At 46.8% G+C, this 18,955-nt stretch overlaps 1 protein-coding gene across 2 annotated transcripts; it reads left to right on the top strand.

The window, feature by feature from the left end:
- Positions 1-793: 793 nt before the first annotated feature.
- LOC103653202 (uncharacterized) lies at positions 794-4,926 on the top strand. Of its 2 annotated transcripts, XR_565320.4 has the most exons (3): positions 794-1,350; positions 2,634-4,520; positions 4,606-4,926. XR_565320.4 is itself a non-coding variant. In XM_008680163.4 (2 exons), exons 1-2 carry the CDS (start codon positions 1,064-1,066, stop codon positions 3,949-3,951), a joined length of 1,605 nt encoding a protein of 534 aa, XP_008678385.1. In that variant the 5' UTR covers positions 794-1,063; the 3' UTR covers positions 3,952-4,926. The 2 variants fall into 2 exon arrangements, 1 of the variants encoding a protein (XP_008678385.1); XM_008680163.4 differs by having other exon boundaries at positions 2,634-4,926.
- Positions 4,927-18,955: the final 14,029 nt, after the last annotated feature.

The following is an 18,955-nucleotide window of genomic DNA, read 5'->3' as shown; positions in this document are numbered from 1 at the left end:
GACTAACTCGGTCACGACTCGTGTTATGTTACCAACTTAATATTGATCTTGTATCCGATCCAAATGCATACCTCGTAAACATTTCCCCTCCTTAGACTATAAAAGGAGGATCAGAAAGCCTAAAATGATAGATCGTTTCATAGACACCGTCAGCGCATTGCGAGCCATAATCTGTGTAAGTCTTCTATACATTTACCTTCAGTTATTGGTCAAATCATTACCAAATAATCCTTGACAAGAAAAACTACGATGATAAACATACATAGTTTTCTACTAGTCTTCTATGGAGCAATTAGAGCTTTTTAGTTAAATAATAAATCTAAAAATAATGCAGTTAAGATAGAGCCCATCATTATCAAATTATAAGATATTTTAGGACTAAACGTTTAGTTCGTGTCAGATCAAACGTATGAATATCAATTAGAATTATGAAATATAGACTTAATTAAATTTAATAAATTTGTCTCGTCTTTTAGTCTTCATCTATAAAATTAATTTTATAATTAGACTATATTTAATATCCGTAATTATTATTTAAACATCGGCCCTGTTTGGGATAGATCTAGTTTCAAAAAATTCGGTGAAGTTAGTGGAGCAGATCATTAGGTGCTCCAAAAAATCGTATAGCTAGAACGGTAAGTCTTTAGAAGACATTTAGATAAGTTATTTCGTTTATTATTTAGATTAAAAATATTTTTAAAATTATTTAAATTAATATTATAAATTATAGCATCATACTAGAGCTGTAATCTAGAGCCATTCCAAACACCTCTGGATATCGCAGAGATTAAACTTTAGCAAGGTCACACGGTGGAGTATCGCATTTCAGTCCTCAAAATAGAAACCAGGGGTCAATCAAGGTGGCAGCAATAATCACACAGGACATTGACAAATGACATGAGCACAAGCACACTGTGTCACGTTCGGTGTGTGAGGCCACGACTCCCGTCCCCTTCGAGATTCCGCACGAAACGAGTCCACTTCGTATCGCCGCCCGGTGGTCCGCCGCCGCTCGCCGGAGTAGCAGCAGCAGCCGTAGCAAGGAGTAGGCAAGAGACACCGGATGGGGATCCTGGGCAAAGGCTCGGGGTGGTGCTTCTGCTCCCGCGGGGCCAAGCTGGAGCGGATCAAGTCCAGCCTCCTCGCCGCAAAGGGCGCCGCCATAGCTGCCGTATCCTTCCCCAGTGGCGGCGGCGGAGGAGGAGCTGGAGGCAAAGGCGGGAGCGGGTTCCTCATCCACCGCAGCCTCCTGCTCACCACGCACGGCACCATCCCTTCGGCCGCCGCGGCGGGCGCCGCCGAGGTTCGGCTCAGCCACGGCCGCCTCCTAGCTCGCCTGGTGCCGCAAAGGTATTAGAACCCAGCGCATTTCTTGGTATCCCCTGTTTAGCTTCCGACTGTGTTTGTTTGAAATTGCAACTTGGTGTCTGGCGATTCGATTTTTGGAGGATGAGCTCATCGCCTCGGGGAATCTCTAGATAGTACGGTGCGGCATGAAAATAATGTATTTTGGGTTGGAATGTGCGTTTCGGAAATTTATTTGTGCTGCACTCTCTTGGACCTTGAGTCCTTGGCCTTGGTTTTAAAGGATCTATTTTTACAGCGAATTGAAAGCTGGTAGTCGTAATTCCCTGGTGCAACACTGCTGTAAATAATTAGTTTTTTGGGGTGAATTTTCCGCCAATGCCATGCCCTCCTTTCTGCATTTGAGAAAAGAGGTTTTGTTTGTGTGGAAGCTTGAGATTTGGGGCCATTTCGCTGGGGTTGACTTCCATAAGACCATATGACCCAGAAGATTATTTGTGGCTTGTGGTCATGGACTTAGATAATCTTCATGTCGTTGTTCCGCTTAGTCATTGCGGCAACAGTACATGCGAGTATTGATTCTAAAAAAACAGTACATGCCGGTGGGGATAGGATTTCCATTTTGTTTGGTTGGTGAGGAACAGATAGCGCGAATATAAATGCATTCTGGCATTCTGCTGCCTTGTTGATGGGATCTTGTGAGATTGGAGATCTATCAGTAGCAGATATATAGACCAATGTAACAAGAAGAGATGTATGCTCACTATCGCATGCTCTCAGCTTGACTGCATGACATGTAAATCAGAAAGCTTTGCTGGCATTTTGTAAGGGATGGGGGACTAAAGCTGGTTTGTAGAAACTGGCATAAATTATTTTCAAATTTAGGTTGTCCAGCATTGGAATGTCTTTCTGTTTCTGTACAATCTCGCATAAATTCTTTTCAAGTCTAGGTTGCAGATTGGCTACTGGGTACATAAATTACCTGTGGCAAATAATGTCTCCTGAAAAGTGGTCCTGGGATCTGTTTGTCCACTTAATTGATGAGCACAGGACATGTTTTAATGCAGTCTTAATTAAACAAGGGATAACCTAAATTTTTCTCTGGAACACTTTATTGACATTCAAGGATCAGTTGTATGAAATGATGAAAGGATATGAAATACTTAAAAGAAAATAATGCGGAAAATATACTATAATGTACATTCTCCTTGACGTAAATAGTGGCTGAGTAAGCTAAATAAGTGTAAGAGCTCTGAGCTCACATGGGGCTTTGTTTTGCATGCCTTTGCCAAGTTATTTACTCTCCACATTGTATTTCTTCATTTCAGGTTCTTTATTACCAGTTCTATACTTGACCTTACAATAGTTGGCCTTGATGTCGTGGATGATGACCTGAGTTCACATGGGCAACAGCCTCATTTTTTGAAAACTTGCTTGAACCCCAGCTTGGACCTTGGCAGTACGGTTTTGCTACTGGGCCACAACAGAAATGATTTGGCTGTAGGTGAGGGGAAGGTTGTAATAGCTACAGACAACCTTATAAAGTTCTCGATTGATGAAGTCTTGTGGCATCCTGGATCTGCTGGGTTTGATATGCACGGCAACCTAGCTTTTATGGTCTGTGATCCCATGAAGATTGCACCTTCTACACCCAATGGGTATGCTTCTGCATCATCAACTGCCATTTGTACATCAAAAAAGGATGTGCCCACACAGTTTGGGATCCCTATCCCTGCAGTATGTGAATGGTTAAAACAACATTGGAATGGTTGCTTGGAAGATGCTAGCAAGCCGATGATGACTCCTGCACGATTGACAACCTGTGGAGAACGAAGTGGGTGTTCTTCCCTTGGTCGTCTTCGTTATATTAAGACTGCAGAGGTTGAAGGTGGTGATGTCTTGTCATCATCACAGATGCCACCAAGACCAACATGGCAGCATGGAGCATGCAGTTCAGCATCTGCCAAGATTTCACATGGCGAAAATGATTCGATTGGCTCACATTCTTTCCATGGGCAACATGAGCAGAGCTCAAAAATTTGCAAACCTCATAAAGAGCAAGCTACTTCACTTGTGGATCATTCAAGATCTATTCGCCTACCCCTTCCCTTAAAGCAAATGCTGCCTGATGATAACAAGGATGAGGCGAACAGTCAAGCTCCGCACAGAACAGAACCATCTAATGTGCAAATGAACTGTGGCACTCTTCACAATGTTGCTTACCATGAAAATTGCTGGAGTGAGGTGCAGTCCAGTTCTTCTCCAGTTGTGATATCGGAAATAGGAGATGGGAGGGACGGTTTTAGCAGCGGTGAGGAGACAATGTACTCTGCTGAAACAAGGGAAAGCCGGAACATTCCAAGTCCAAAGGAAAAGAAAACCGGGATGGTTGGTAGATCACAGAGTCTTGTGAACCGTAGCAAATGGGACTCGCCTAAAAGCGTTGAATCTTCGAGAGGGTTTCCCTCGAAGTCACAGACCTTCATTCCGTTAAGGAAACCGCACCTGCAGGCCGCATCCATTTCACAGAAGAGCCAAGATTATTTCAGCCCGACCGTCTCGTCGAACATGAAGAAGAGGAACCTGTCCCAAACTCCCATGAAACCCAGGCAGCGTGCTCAAGTCACCTCAAAGTGGATTACTTGATGCATTCGCCTGCCCCAGGAATCATACAAAGATAACATGTTCTTGGGTTCACCCGGTCCCATGCTGCATTTCTTTTTCTTTTCATTTATCCCTTTTAGATGCATTTGTAAATGCATTCTAGTCATGGACTATTCTAGTCATTCTTTATTTAGGGTACGTTAGGAAATGCTGCTCTTTACCCTGCAATTCTCTACTGAAGGGTTAGACAGGTTGCCATCACAAAATACAACGTTTTCCCTCCTCCTGACTCCCGCAGCTGGGCGGATACAAGCCTGGGCCAACCTGTCCATGTCCCGGGATATGATTCATATATCTCTAGTTATATTTATTATTTCTAGATCAAAATATATTAGAAGAATATTATATCCAATAGACCGATCCGGGCGTGATCGGATCCTAAATTGGCCTCTAAGGAGAGGTGAGAAGTGTGGGACCTGGTCTTCTCCAGTCTTCACTCCCAAGTGTCAGCTCAAGGGATAATTCACAGGAATGGTTTGCCCTTGCTGGATTGCTCCTGAGTCCTGAAGCTCTCTGCAAGGCTGTGCTGCCCTTTTGTTGAGGTGAATAAGGTGACAGCTCTGCAACTGTGTTGTTTCCCTTTCTGTGTTGGAAGGTGAATAAGGTGGCGTCTTATGCTTTAACAACCATCACCAGTCCAAGTCGGAGACCTCCACCCCTGGGCCCTGGCGGCGGAGCCACAGGACGAGGAGAGCTAGCACCGGACGGTCATCAGGAAGACGACAAACCGCTGAGGCGCAGTCGATGCCGACGGTACAGGTGGTCTCTCAGGTAGGCCAAGCCGCCAGGGCTTCGCATGCAGTATCCCAGAAGGCTAGAAACATAGTTTTTCACTTGATCGTGCAGCGATGCAGGTGTAAAATGTAAGCATGAAACAGTTGGTTCAAAAAAAATTAAGTGATAGAGCCCTCCTAACATGTCAAACTAACAACACTTAAAGATAGGAGTGTTACAATCTCTCTATGCAGTGTGGATGAAGTCTTTCCATGGGAAATTTCAAAACCCAAGTGATGGCCATTGCTTTGAAAGACAATAATAACTACTATGTTTAGGGTACAAGTTTTACTTATAATTGGTAAACTGTAAGCTGATGTATGCAAGAACAGTTGTACCTTTGTTCCTGAATATTTATCATCTGGTTCATATTTGAACTAAAACACGACAAATAAAAAACGGAGAGAGTATATTGGAATAGATTACAAAACCAATAAAAACTCGGGACAAAAATGCCATTGTATGAAGAAGAAATCTAAGTAAGAACATCGTTATTTTGTTAAGTCATAGAAGAAGTAAAATTTGTATAGCTCTTCCCAATTCCCATAACATACGTTTGTAGCTGCCCTGAACCAACAAGTAAAATAACATTCGCAATACTAGAAAAATATAATATCAAAATTACACAATTAAGATATACCCGTACCCATGATCATGTTTGAGAAATAAAAGAGATACATGTAAGAGGCATACGATCATTGCACCATCCTAAGCTCACGACACCTTTAATACTATTCTTATTTATACTAAAATATTGTGTGCCTTGAATTTATTATCATTTGTGGTTTATTTGCTTATAGAAAAAAGCAACATACATTCTCATTGTCTCTTTGGGACGTAGTGCGCCTAATTTTCTAGTACGATCAATGCACCATCTAGAAAGATCGATGAAAAGATACCTGGATAAAATGGAACCATTCATCTAGAATTATTGGAAGTGTAGCACCATCTAGAAAGATCCATGAAATGATGCCCGGATAAAAAAGAACCACTCATCTAGAATTGTTAGAAGTGTAGCATCTATGTATGATGGACTATTAATTTATCTTTATGTTTTTTATTTAATGAGATACGACATTGACAAGAGTTTGAATGAATTAATGATGAATGTTAGAAGTCGTTATGGTAATCTCTTCTCCTAAACCATATGGGCTATCCAGTCATCTCATCTTCAAAACCTTGTGGCCCCGTTGTTCCATGGCAACGTACTATAACATAATAAAACATGAATTGAATAGCAAAACGTGGGATAATCACAAATTTAAGTGTTGATTACCTAATGTATTTTTTGCCCAACACGTTCGAGCCTCCATGGTCTCTAAGTTGTCCATGCTTTTTCCACACTATATTGTGATGGTTGCATTTTTTTATAATGGAAACAAGAGTTCCGGCTTTAGCATGATAATGCGTACAACCAATACAAGTCGATTATTACAATTAAAAACTGTTGCATGAATAGTGATACTAACTCAAAGGAACTAAATTACAAGACTATGACTAACACTAGCCATACTCAATTCTTGTATTTGAGCGCCATCCATGGTTTGCGAAGACTTCCATCGCCACCACTTCCAAAACGTGCGAAGCAACAAGGATTTGTTGTTGCGATTCCTCCTTTTGTAGCAGTCTCCAGAATCTTAACCAGTGAGTACATCTGAAAATAACCTGCACAATTGATGGAATTGGTTTATGATTAAAAGCCACCTCATTTCGACTGAGCCAAATAGCCCAAAATAAAGCTGCTATTCCAGAGAGTAAATTTTTTTTATACCCCGGACCCCTATTAGTTCCCCAAGACCCGATAATATAATTAATGCTAACGGGCATTTCTAATTTTAAGGCAAAGTAAATTATTCTCCATATGCTTTTGGCCATATAACAGTCAAAAAAGAGATGATGAATACTTTCATTTCGATTGCAAAAGCTACATGTCAAGCTACCATTCCATCGCCTTTTGGCTAAATTATCTTTAGTAAGGATTGCTCCACGACATAAATTCCACAAAAAAACTTTTATTTTCAAGGGGAGCTTAAGTTTCCAAAGCTTCTTGTTCCGTTCGTTGTTGGGAATATTCATCAACAAATGGTACATAGATTGGACCGAGAAGATTCCATTCCTTTGACCGTCCCAAACAAATTTATCTCTAGACAGAGACAGCGTAACCTCAGTTAGCAAGTTTAGCATGTTGTGCCATTCCACTAATTTATTCCCCATGATTGTACGTCGAAAAGACAAATTAAGGTTCGTATCAGAAAAAACGTATGCAACCAAGGCAGATTTGTTACGCACTATATTAAAGAGATTCGGAAATTGCTCACTAAGAGGTCGACTGGTTACCCATTTGTCCTTCCATAATCTGGTGGCTTGACCATTCCCCACTTTGAAGTGCCCCCCTCTAAGGAACTGGTCCTTAATATTCATTAGACCCGACCAGAATTGAGAATCCCCCTGTCTTCTAGATATTTGAGAAAGAGATTTCTCGCCTAGATATTTATTTTTAAGTAATTGTTGCCACATCCCATCCTCATTGAGTAATTTAAAGAGCCATTTGCTGGGTAAGCTTGTGTTTTTTACAGCTAGATTAGAGACACCTAAACCCCCTAGCTCCTTGGGTAGACAAACGATATTCCATCTGGCCAGCCTATACTTCCTTTTACTACCTCCTCCCTGCCAAAAGAATCTAGACCGAATAGCATCCAATTTCTTCAAGACGCCTGCCGGTATCTCAAAGAACGACATCATAAAGATTGGCAGGCTAATTAACACAGAATTAAGTAGGACTAGCCGTCCACCCGAAGATAGAAATTTGGCCTTCCAAGTACTAAGCCTCTTTTCAAACCGGTCTATAACCCCCTGCCAGTCGCTATTTCTCAATCTTCGATGAGACATAGGAATTCCGAGATATTTGAAAGGTGTTGTCCCAATTCCACAACCAAATAAGTGTGAGTATTGCAATTCATATTCCTTAGCCAACCCATAGCAAAATAACTCACTTTTATGGAAATTAATTTTTAGTCCAGACATTTGCTCAAAAAGTGTCAACAAAAGTTTAATGTTCCGAGCATGCTCCAGGTTATGATCTAAGAACACCACCGTATCATCAGCATACTGAAGGATAGACAAACCCTCCGGAATCAAATGCGGAACAATACCATTGAATTGATTTTCCTCTTTCGCCCTTGCGAAAAGAATTGCTAACATATCAGCAGCAATATTGAATAATATTAGCGACAAAGGGTCCCCTTGACGAAGGCCCTTAAAAGTACTAAAAATGGACCTACGTCATCATTCACTTTAACTCTAACATGGCCTCCAGAGACTATTGTATGGATCCAAGCACACCAGGAGGGAGAGAAACCCTTCATACGCATCGCTTGTTGGAGAAACTTCCAGTTGACTTTATCATAGGCCTTCTCGAAGTCTAGCTTAAGAATAATTCCATCTAATTTTTTACTCTGTAATTCGTGGATGGATTCATGAAGAATAATAACCCCTTCAAGAATATTTCGACCGCGCATAAAAGCTGTCTGAGAAGGACAGACAATTCTATCAGCCACAAGACCTATTCTATTTGAAAGGACTTTAGTTATGATTTTGAACGAGACATTAAGTAAGCAAATAGGCCTATAATCCTGGATTTTAAATGCGTTGTCCTTCTTTGGAATTAGAGTAATTACTCCAAAATTTAAGCTATGAACCGAAAGGGAATTTTGATGAAAGTCCACAAACAACGCAAATAGATCATCCTTAATCACTTCCCAAAAAGCTTGATAAAATTCTACTGGAAAGCCATCCGGCCCAGGAGCTTTGTTATGCTCCAAAGAAAAAACCACCTTTTTAACTTCATCTATAGTAAAATTAGCAGTTAAAATTTCATTCTCAGTATCAAAGACTTGAGAAATGTCTTGGATAAAGGATTCATCCAGATCAACCGATGTTATGTCAGGCTTCCCAAAGAGATTCTTGTAATAACTCGTTATATGTGATTTAAGTTCTTCCTCATCCGTTATGCATGCACCATCCTCATCCTCTAACGAAAAAATTTGTTGCCTCCGGTGCTTGCCGTTAGCCACTAAATGGAAATATTTTGTATTATCGTCACCTTCGAGGAGATGTTTGACCTTGGCCCTCTGGAAGAGACATACATACATTGTCACTAATAGGAAACTATACAAGACATCATGAAAATGTACAATCAATAAGCTATTTACCATCTTGAAAGTTGTCAATGGCATCTAAACAGCAATTGTAAATAGAAAATATAATATCTCGCAACCACTACTGCATAAATTGAGAATAATCTGTTGTGCCTGAACCAAGATTAGGACTAGGAGGTTATGTATTCGGCAGGTCGAGGAAGGAAATTTTTTCCTATGCTTGAGATACACATCCTACCAACACACTATCTTTAATGACAAATATTAGATTGTTGGTGCTAATGTTATTGTTGATATTTTTTACCAACATTTTTTCTATATCAGGAGTTCATTTAATCTAAAAAAGTATATTGGTTTGCTATTTTAAAGTGGCTGCAAACAACGCCATGCACTGGATCGGGAGTAACGGCGAGAGGAAAGAAGCGCCGGTTCATCGCTCCCTACAGGCTGTAAGCGGACGGTATAGATAATTAGGACTATAGACCAAGGTTAAAAGATGAGACAAATTTATTAAACATAATTAGGATTATATTTAATACTTATAATTGATATTAGGTATGTGCCCGTGCATTGCACGGGAGATATAGATACGGAATGATAAACATAACATTATGACTCAAATAGAATGAACTGACATCGAACAAACATTATAATATTGTACAAACTATTTATAAAGAATTTTCAAATAGTTTGTCTGTCGCACCCAAAAATAGATCTAAGCCAAGAGAAATGTCAGACTGTGAAGCAGAGATGGTCACATGCTCAAACAATTCTTTTGGTGATGCCGAGCAACCTTACCAGCAGTGGTGACAGGCCAGAGGCTTTCACAATGACCGAAAGCACTACAAACTGTGGTGATGAATTGTTGACAAATGTCGAAGAACCTGTGGCCAGTACAGCAAAAGAACAATTATCGGAAGACATTGAGACTGTGCTAAATAATAATAAGGGTGAGGGGGCTCTATTCTATTAATCTCCTCGATTCCCTGGTTTGGATGCCCCGTTTATTAGTTGCGATCTTGTAACTTCTATTGATATGCAAGAATTTAGTCCCCTTGAAATTAGGCAGTGGATATGGTCGACCATGAATGTCCCAACTCCTTTAAGGTTATGGGGCTCTCCGACACATGATGAAAGCCCAGATGCATTGCTGTCAAGCTTCAAGACAGAAAAACCTTTCTTCCGTTGTCACTTGGACTCCCATTGGTAGCTTCTAGGTGTAAAACTTTAGCAGAAGCAGCAACAAAATACCCATACAGCTACTTCGTCTCTTTGGGGATGTGCATGGCAAAGCCACGTTTCATTTTATAGTTTCTAAGAAATTAAATGTCCAAAAATGTTTAGTATATGAGATTCCAACCAAATTAAGAAACCTTATCAAGATACAGTTGGTGATCAGGTATTTTTAATGTTCCAGTACAGTGCGGGAAGATCCTTAATAGGAAAGAAGTGATAAGCTTACGTGGTGATTGTGACATTAGAGTAATACAGGAACTAAATGTGAGGATTAGTGACCCTTTCTATGCTTATAGTTTATACTAATCCTCATTGGTAAACAAATGGTTAATGCCTTTTTAGTTTTGCTATATATTGTAGCATTAGTGTTGGGGTGAAGGCGAAGACGCTACCCTTCGCTCCAGGCCTTCGTCACCTCGCTGCACCAACAGAGGCAAGATGACTGGCGTGGCCCACCCTTCGTCCTCCTCACTGCAAGACGAAGGCCTACGACGAAGTCTCTTCATTCCACGTCCCCACCCGACCTGGAGGCCCATGTGGGATTCAGCCCATTGTAACAGGCCCCGCATGGAGAAGCGTGTTACGGGCCTGATTTGTAATAGCTTTTCTGTAATGACAGTCTGTAACCCTCCCTTATAGGAATATTCTGGGGATAGTCCAGGTGCCTGAGGGCATAAACGTCCTTACATCGGGACGTTGGGTACTTAGGCACCTATAAATACCCCCGTACAGTTCCCTTGAGAGGCTGGATTAACAGAGCAATTGCCATCTCGAGTTAAACCTTGCTTTCACTTTTTCCACTCCCCCGTTGGATCAACTTGCCCAAGAGAGCAAGTTCCAACATTTGGCGCCCACCGTTCGTGCTACGAACAAACCACCCGCGATGGCACCCAAGAGAGCTAGTTAGAAGGCAACCCCATCCGTCGACGAAGCAGCGAAGGCAGCACTGCTAGCTGAGAAAAAGGGCAAGGCCCTCGCAGACAACACCCACCAAGAAGCCTGCGAAGACGAAGCACTCAGCAAGAGACAACGCAACAATCAACCCACTCCCGAAGGCACCCTCCGCACCTGCAGCTCCGGAGGACAACCACAAGCACCACCCCCAGGCTTCGCTCCACTAGAGGGCGAGGACGCAACAGAGGACAGCGAAGTCATCGGCGTCTCAGCAGAAGAACAACTACAGCTACGGGCCCTACGCATCAAGAACCACAATCTCCAAAAGCAGAAAGAAATCCTCGAGGCCAAGCGCCAACGTGTCTCCGCGCAAGCCAAGGTGCGCCAGATGATACGAGACGAGGAGCAGAGGGCTCGGGAACTCGAGCAAGAGATTGCGCTCATGCAGCGCGAAGGCCAACACGATCTGCAGCACGGCCCGCCCCTCCAACAGCGCGCGCCAGCCGGAGACTTATTCATTCCGCAGCGTGGACCCTTCATCCCGCACGCCACAGCTTTCCAAGACGACGTACCTTCACGCCAGTCGTATCATCGACCACGCTTCTTGATATCTCAATAGAATAAGACTTTCCAGGCATTCTAGGGAGCCCTCTCCCTACAAGCAAATCAAAATCTTTCTAGTGGAGCTCTCTCCCATTTACAAAGACTCTAGTGCTACCACCAGCGCAATTCTTGGGCATCGGATAGTTGAATTATTTTATAAATGGCTGCAAGGAACGAACAATTGTGTGATGACCGAAAATAGACAGCGCTCGAGAAAATATGAACATGTAGAAAGTTTGACTTACTAGTATGATGCCTCTACATTCTTGTCCAAAGACACCCCAAAATCCAGCACGATAGTCATACCTAAATTACAAAAAGTATGTGTTACTTTGCTTTTAACAATTCGGAATGCACTGTGAACTGAAGTTCCCAATAAACCATCACTGGTGCTGAGAAGTGAAGATCTAGTAGAATTTATTTTAAAAGATGAAGAAAAACAAGTGATACACTTGTCATACTAACTTAAGGTCCAAATAATGGTAAGTGTTTCTCTGCACATTGTCGGTCTCCAAAATGTACTCATACTACTCATATGTCAACCCAGATATGTACAAAGATATCGTCATCAACATCAAAATAGTTTGACAACAAGTTCTAGGGTAAATTTATTCTTTGTCCATAGGCAGATCCTTGTCAAAGTTGCACCTTCAACTCAAGTGAAAATGCCATTATTCAGCATAAATTTTGATATGGGAAAAAACAGTGTTAGAGGAAATCTTGGTAGACTTCCATTCAAGGTCAAAGGAGAATGGTTAAAAACATACTTAGTGTGATCACTACAACAGTATGCTTCGGTCCTTTAGATATTGTGTAAACAACTACACAAAATGTCTTGAGAGCTCTGCCCTTTTATGCTAAAATAAAAATGACTAGGAAAAGTGTTGTAGTTATAACCTTCTTTACTCTTATGTATGCATTTCCTACTGAGACTTTCACCTCTAACAGTGGCTTCATAACCTGATTTGGTATTTATGTCACATTCTTTTCTCTATTTTCATTGACTGGAGAATGGATCCATTTGTTTGTCCACTAAAATTGAACCTTGTGGACTGATTGTACATTGTCCTGAAGCTTCCAATTGACCTCCTGTATCTCCTTGACATAATATATCCTTTAGGTCATTTGAAAATCTAGACCTATCGACAGGCACCGATTTTAACCGAATGCTCCTGTTTGACCCATGCTCAATATCTATTCTACCATAGTTGAAGGTAGAAGACGGTGACACATTGTCAGCAAAATCCTTCTGTCGGCGGACGTCGTGTGCTTGCAGCTTATAGAAATTAAAGTTGTCTTCATCCTAATGCTGATACCACTCGGAACTCTTGGCGCCCCGGTGACTGGAACCTCTACTTCTGACACCTTTTGATACAGGGAAAGACGATGGCGGGATCACCGGATGAACTTTCACTTGCTTAGGCTTGAGAGTAATGATCTCTAAACAAGAACCGCATTGGACCTGATTCTTCTTCTGGCCTGTGAATTTCCCATGAGGCAGCTACAGGAGATGCACACGAGTAAAGGTGTAGCGCCCCTCATCGGCCGGTAGAACTTCTCCGCTTTCTTCCTGAAATACCCCACCCTCCTCTTGGACACAAAAGGGTGTGAGTAGAGAGACGAAGCCACAGACCTTCGGTCAAGCTCCAACGAGATTGGATGGGATCTGTCGAACCGAAAGGAGCCCTTCCCCTATTGTCCTGCGAAGTACCTGGCCATCGGGACGTGGTCATCCGGCAGCGGCACCACCGCCCGCTGGCTCTAGAGGCAGTGCGCGCATTGGCAGGCGCTGTGGTGGCGCCTTACGTGGCCCTCCTGCTGCCCCTCATGGTAGTACTGCTGTCGGAACGGCTGCCTGGCGTACGCGTCGTCAGATACGAAGCCCTGCGACCGATCATATGAGCTCGGCGGCAAGCTAGTCCTGTGCCGGCCAGCGTAGCGCGAGCGGTAGTGGTCGAGGCCCAGGCATGCGATGTACGTTGGAGGCGGCTCGGCGTGCGTGGGGCGCAGCGAGACTGTGCGGCGGACCGGCGGCTCACCGCGCGGTGGCAGTCCGCCACGAGCTCGCAGGAGCGGGTGATCTGGTCTCGTACATCATGACAGGGTCGTTCCTGACTTTTTAGGGGCCTGGTGCGAAATCCGAAATGGAGGCCCCATCCACACATAATATATATAATATTCAACGTTTATAAGATGGCAAATATAAAATATAGCAAAAACACATACTTGTTATCCGATGTCACTAAAAATATCTTCTAACATTTTGTGATACAAATCATCGCTTATACCATTAAGATCAATCTCATTCAACAACTTCTTTTAGATACATATAATCGCCAAACCATTTAACCTCTCTTAAGTCATTGTTGACCTTAAATAGTTCAAAAAATATTTCAATTTTAAAAATCTTCTCTCCGTCGATGCAACCATCATGTGTATAGTAAATAATACTATCTCTGTATCAAAATAAAATTTATTTTGCTTCTCTAGTTGATTCCTCATCATCTAGTTGAATATAGACATAAAAATCAAGAGTTAAAACAAATACTATTTTGGAATGAAGTGAATATTAGATAAGTAATTGAGACATTAGTTTAACAATCTAAACAAAACTGATCGATAGTGCATCGCTCTTGCGTATTTATGTCTAGGGTAGATATACTTAGCGGGAAAAAAGTGCTAACGTCAAGTGACCCGAGGGCCCCTCTGTTTTTGGGGGCCCGGTGCGGCCGTACCTGTCGGGGACCATAATTAGGGGTACCCCCAAGACTCCTAATCTTAGCTGGTAACCCCCATCAGCACAAAGCTGCAAAGGCCTGATGGGCGCGATTCCGGTCAAGGCTTCGTCCACTCAAGGGACACGATCTCGCCTCGCCCGAGCCTAGCCTCGGGCAAAGACAGCCGACCCAGGAGGATTCATGTCTCGCCCGAGGGTCCCCTCAAGCGACGGGCACTCCTTCGACTCGCTCGAGGCTCAGCTCGGGCAGGCTTCACGGAGACGCAACCTTGGCCAGATCGCCTCGCCAGCCGACCGGATCGCAGGAGCATTCAATGCAAGGATCGCCTGACATCTTATCCTGACACGCGCTCTTCAGTCGACAGAGCCGAAATGACCGCGGTCACTTCGCCCCTCCACTGACTGACCTGACAGGAAAACAGCGCCGCCTGCCCTGCTCCGACTGCTGTGCCACTCGCCAGAGTGAGGCCGACAGCTGCTAAGTCCAGCCTCGGGCGCCATAGGAAGCTCTGCCTCGCCCGACCCAGGGCTCGGACTCGACCTCGACTTCGGAAGACGGACTCCGCCTCGCCCGACCCCCGGGCTCGGACTCAACCTCGACCTCGGAAGACGATCTCCGCCTCGCCCGACCCCAGGGCTCGGACTCGACCTCGACTCCAGAAGACGGTCTCTGCCTCGCCCGACCATAGGGCTCGGACTCGACCTCGACTTCGGAAGACGGACTCCGCCTCGCCCGACCCCAGGGCTCGGACTCAACCTCGACTCCGGAAGACGGTCTCCGCCTCGCCCGACCCCAGGGCTCGGACTCAACCTCGACCTCGGACGACGGTCTCCGCCTCGCCTGACCCCAGGGCTCGGACTCAACCTCGACCTCGGACGACGGTCTCCGCCTCGCCCGACCCCAGAGCTCGGACTCAGCCTCGACCTCGGAGGAGCCTCTGCCTCGCCCGACCTTGGGCTCGGACCGACCACGTCGCAGGGGGGCCATCATTACCCTTCCCCTAGCTAGCTCAGGCTCCGGGGAACAAGACCAGCGTCCCATCTGGCTCGCCCCGGTAAAACAGGTAATGATGGCACCCCGCGTGCTCCATGACGACGGCGGTTCTCAGCCCCTTACGGAAGCAAGGAGACGTCAGCAAGGATCCGACAGCTCCGACAACTGTGCTCCTACAGGGCTCAAGCGCTCCTCTGACGGCCACGACATCACATGAACAGGGCGCCAAAACCTCTCCGACAGCCACGACGGCATGTACATAGGGCTCTGGCTCCCCTCTGCTAGACACATTAGCACATTGCTACACCCCCATTGTACACCTGGGCCCTCTCCTTACATCTATAAAAAGAAGGTCCAGGGCTCTCATACGAGAAGGTGGCCGCGCGGGAGAACAGGCCGACGCACAGGCTCACGCTCTCTCTCTCTATCTCTCCCACGCGAACGCTTGTAACCCCCTACTGCAAGCGCATCCACCCTGGGCGTAGGACAACATGAGGCCGCGGTTTCCCCTTACTGTCTTCCCCCCTTGTGTTCCGTCTCGCGCCGACCCATCTGGGCTGGGACACGCAGCGACAGTTTACTCGTCGGTCCAGGGACCCCCCGGGGTCGAAACACCGACAGTTGGTGTGCCAGGTAGGGGCCTGCTGCGTGTTGACGAGCAGCTTCCCGTCAAGCTTCAGATGGGTAGTCTCCAGCAACCTCTCCAACCCGGGACGGTGCTCCGTTTCGGGAGCCTTGAGTTCATGTCCCTCGACGGCAGCTACGACATGATACTCCTTCCTCTGCCGCGCGACAACGACAATGGCGGTCGTCAGCCCGCCCGCCAGCGGCGGAACCGACGACGTCTTCCCCACGTGGTAGAAGAGCAACATCCGGGTCTGTCCCGTCACCTTCCCCGCCGACGGAGGAGGAGGCGGGGCAACCGTGGCCAAGCAGGAGGCGGCACCTCATCGGCTGTCGAGCGAGTCGACGGCGCCGGCACCCCAGCGGGGGACACGTCGGGCGTTGACCTCGCGTCTGAGATGAAGACGAGCGTCGTTTCCCCGCAACACGCCAACCCCAAGCAGATGGACGACGCTAGCACACTCGCGAAGGACTTTCTGGGTGTTAGCCTCGTACCTGAGATAACGGTGTAGTCCGTCCCCGACGCGACTTCGTCACCATTCGTCGATCAGGAGGTACCGTCCGTCTCCCATCCTGTGCCTTTTAGATTCAGCTTCGACCCACCAAGCGACCCCGCTTCGGTGGATGCTTTCATAAAGGCACATCCAAACCTTCCGGGGTATCATATGCGGTCAACCTGGGACCGACTGATGGCCGTCTCGACCTGCGGGCCCCTGGGTTCCGAGGAAGATGACGAGCCCGACTCTGGTTGGGATTTCTCCAGGCTCGGTGACCCTAGTGCCATGCGGGACTTCATGGCCGCATGTGACTACTGCCTCTCTGATTGCTCCGATAGTAGCCACAGCCTCAGCGACGAGGACTGTGGCCCAAGTCGCGAATGTTTCCACGTCGATCTAGGGGGTCTCGACGAAGGCAACCACCTTGGTATGCCGGAGGACGGCGATCCCCCTAGGCCTGCGCCTCGCGTTGACATCCTTCGGGAGCTAGCTGTGGTCCCAGTCCCTGCGGGGGGTCAGGACGCACAGCTCGAGCAAATCCATGAGATATAGGCCAGGCTCGACGAGGAAGCAGGACAACTTGTGCAGCTTCGGCAAAATATCGGGCAGGAGTGGGCAGGCCGAGCACCGGCCGGAGAAGCGCGTCATCTGGCCCAGGACATCCAGCACCGCATCGCCGACGATGCCAGGGCAAGGCTGCCCCCGGCTTCCAGTGGGGTCGGCCAGAACCTGGCCGCAGCAGCAATGCTACTCCGAGCGATGCCGGAACCATCCACCACCGAGGGACGGCGTATCCAGGGAGAGCTCAAGAATCTCCTGGAGGATGCCGCGGTCCGACGGGCCGAAAGCTCTGCCTCTCGAAGGCAGGGATACCCCCCGAAGCATCGCGCCGCGACTTCCCAATTCATGCGGGAAGCTGTAACACCCTGAATTTGGGGGTATAAATTTTTTTTCTCTAATATCCATCAAATTCAGGTATTACCCTCTCTTGTCCTTGCTTTTCTTTTCATTTTCCTAAATATTGTAGAGTTATTTTGTTATGTATATAGGCGTAAGCCTAGTAAATAAAACCCTAAAGGAAATAATGATTATTGCATCATGCCAGAATACATCTATTTTTGTACGATGATTTGTTTTGGTGTGCATCTATTTAAACTCGTAGAGCGTGGTTGAACTTGAATTCAAAACTTAAAACAATATTCAAATAGAGAAAAGGGAGAAAAATAAAAAGAGAAAATAAACCCAATACCCCCTCCCATGCTCCCCACCCAGGCCTGCCCCGCCGGCCCGTTCGGCCTCGCGCGTCCCAGTGCTCGAGCTGAGCACCGCACGCTCTAGCCAGGGAGCCACCCAGCGCTGCCGCCTGCGTGTGGGCCCCACCCACCAGGTCGCCCCATCTCCTATTCATCTTCTCCAAACCGCCTTCTCCCACCCATCTCGCCCACGATGCCAACCACCCCGCCCAGCGCCTTTGCTCCTTCCCCTCCTCTTCCCCTCCTCACATGCGCAACAACCATCACCTGGGACCCAGAGCACCATCCACAGCTCGCGTGACGTCGACGCCCAGGTAAGCCATGTGCCCATCCTCTCCCTAGTCCCTCGACGCGAGCGCCTCCCCTCCTCCTTTCCCTTGTGGCAAGCCGTTCCAGTCGCTGCTCCACCATGGCCATGCCCACCCGGCATAGCTTCGCACCCCCCCGCACGCCAGCTCTAGCCATGGCCGCGAGCATCCCTGCGCCTCCGCTCTGCCCACGGCGTGCGCGCTCGCGTGGCCCAGTGGCGGCCTAGCCGGGAGCGCCCCCTCGCTAGCCCCACTCTGGGTCACCACGCTCCAGCGCGTGCAGTGCGCGCGTGTGGTTCAGACACCATCGTCGCTGCCCAGTGGGGCCTGTGCGCCAGAGCCACGCCCAGGGCACGTCTGCTTCTCCAACCGTTCGAGTACCTTGCGCTCACGTCGCCAAAAGCCGCCCACGCCGGTTCTTGTGCCCACTCGCCCCTCTCCCCCTTCTCCTTGGCCACGGGCATGGCCTAGCCGTGCCAGCACCCCGCGCCGAGCACCTGCTCTGGTCGCGCCGATGGTGCCATCCAGTCGCCGGTAGTCCTCGCCTCACCTCGACCTGCGCCTGCTCATCACCGTCCGCATCTTGTCGTACGTCGCTGACTCGCCTTGTCGTCGTGTGGCCGTCGAGCTGGGAGCCGCACCTCGCCACGGTCGTCACACCCAGCGTAACTCGTCCGCGCGGCCTGCGTAGTTTGGCCCGGCCCTTTGCGCGACCCCGGCGCAATAGTCTCGCCGCCGTCATACCTCGCCGCGAGCTCGCCTAGACATCTGTCATCGTTGCGAGGTAAGCTTCGTCTACATGTTAGTATCCTTGTTTCACCATGTCGCACGTTATAAATAATTAATTATATTTTTGTCTAACCAACATTAATTAATTAGACTTTTCAATTAAAAACTAATTTATAAATA

The sequence above is a fragment of the Zea mays genome, chromosome 4 (assembly GCF_902167145.1).
Source record: "Zea mays cultivar B73 chromosome 4, Zm-B73-REFERENCE-NAM-5.0, whole genome shotgun sequence".
NCBI lineage: Eukaryota > Viridiplantae > Streptophyta > Magnoliopsida > Poales > Poaceae > Zea > Zea mays.
Note: the sequence above shows the minus strand (reverse complement) of the source record. Positions and strands in the feature narration are given on the sequence as shown.

Coding starts and splice junctions, on each gene's coding strand:
- LOC103653202 (XM_008680163.4), top strand. CDS start 1,064: ATGGGGATCCTGGGCAAAGGCTCGGGGTGGTGCTTCTGCTCCCGCGGG. Junction 1,351..2,633: donor GCTCGCCTGGTGCCGCAAAG/GTATTAGAACCC, acceptor TCTTCATTTCAG/GTTCTTTATTACCAGTTCTA.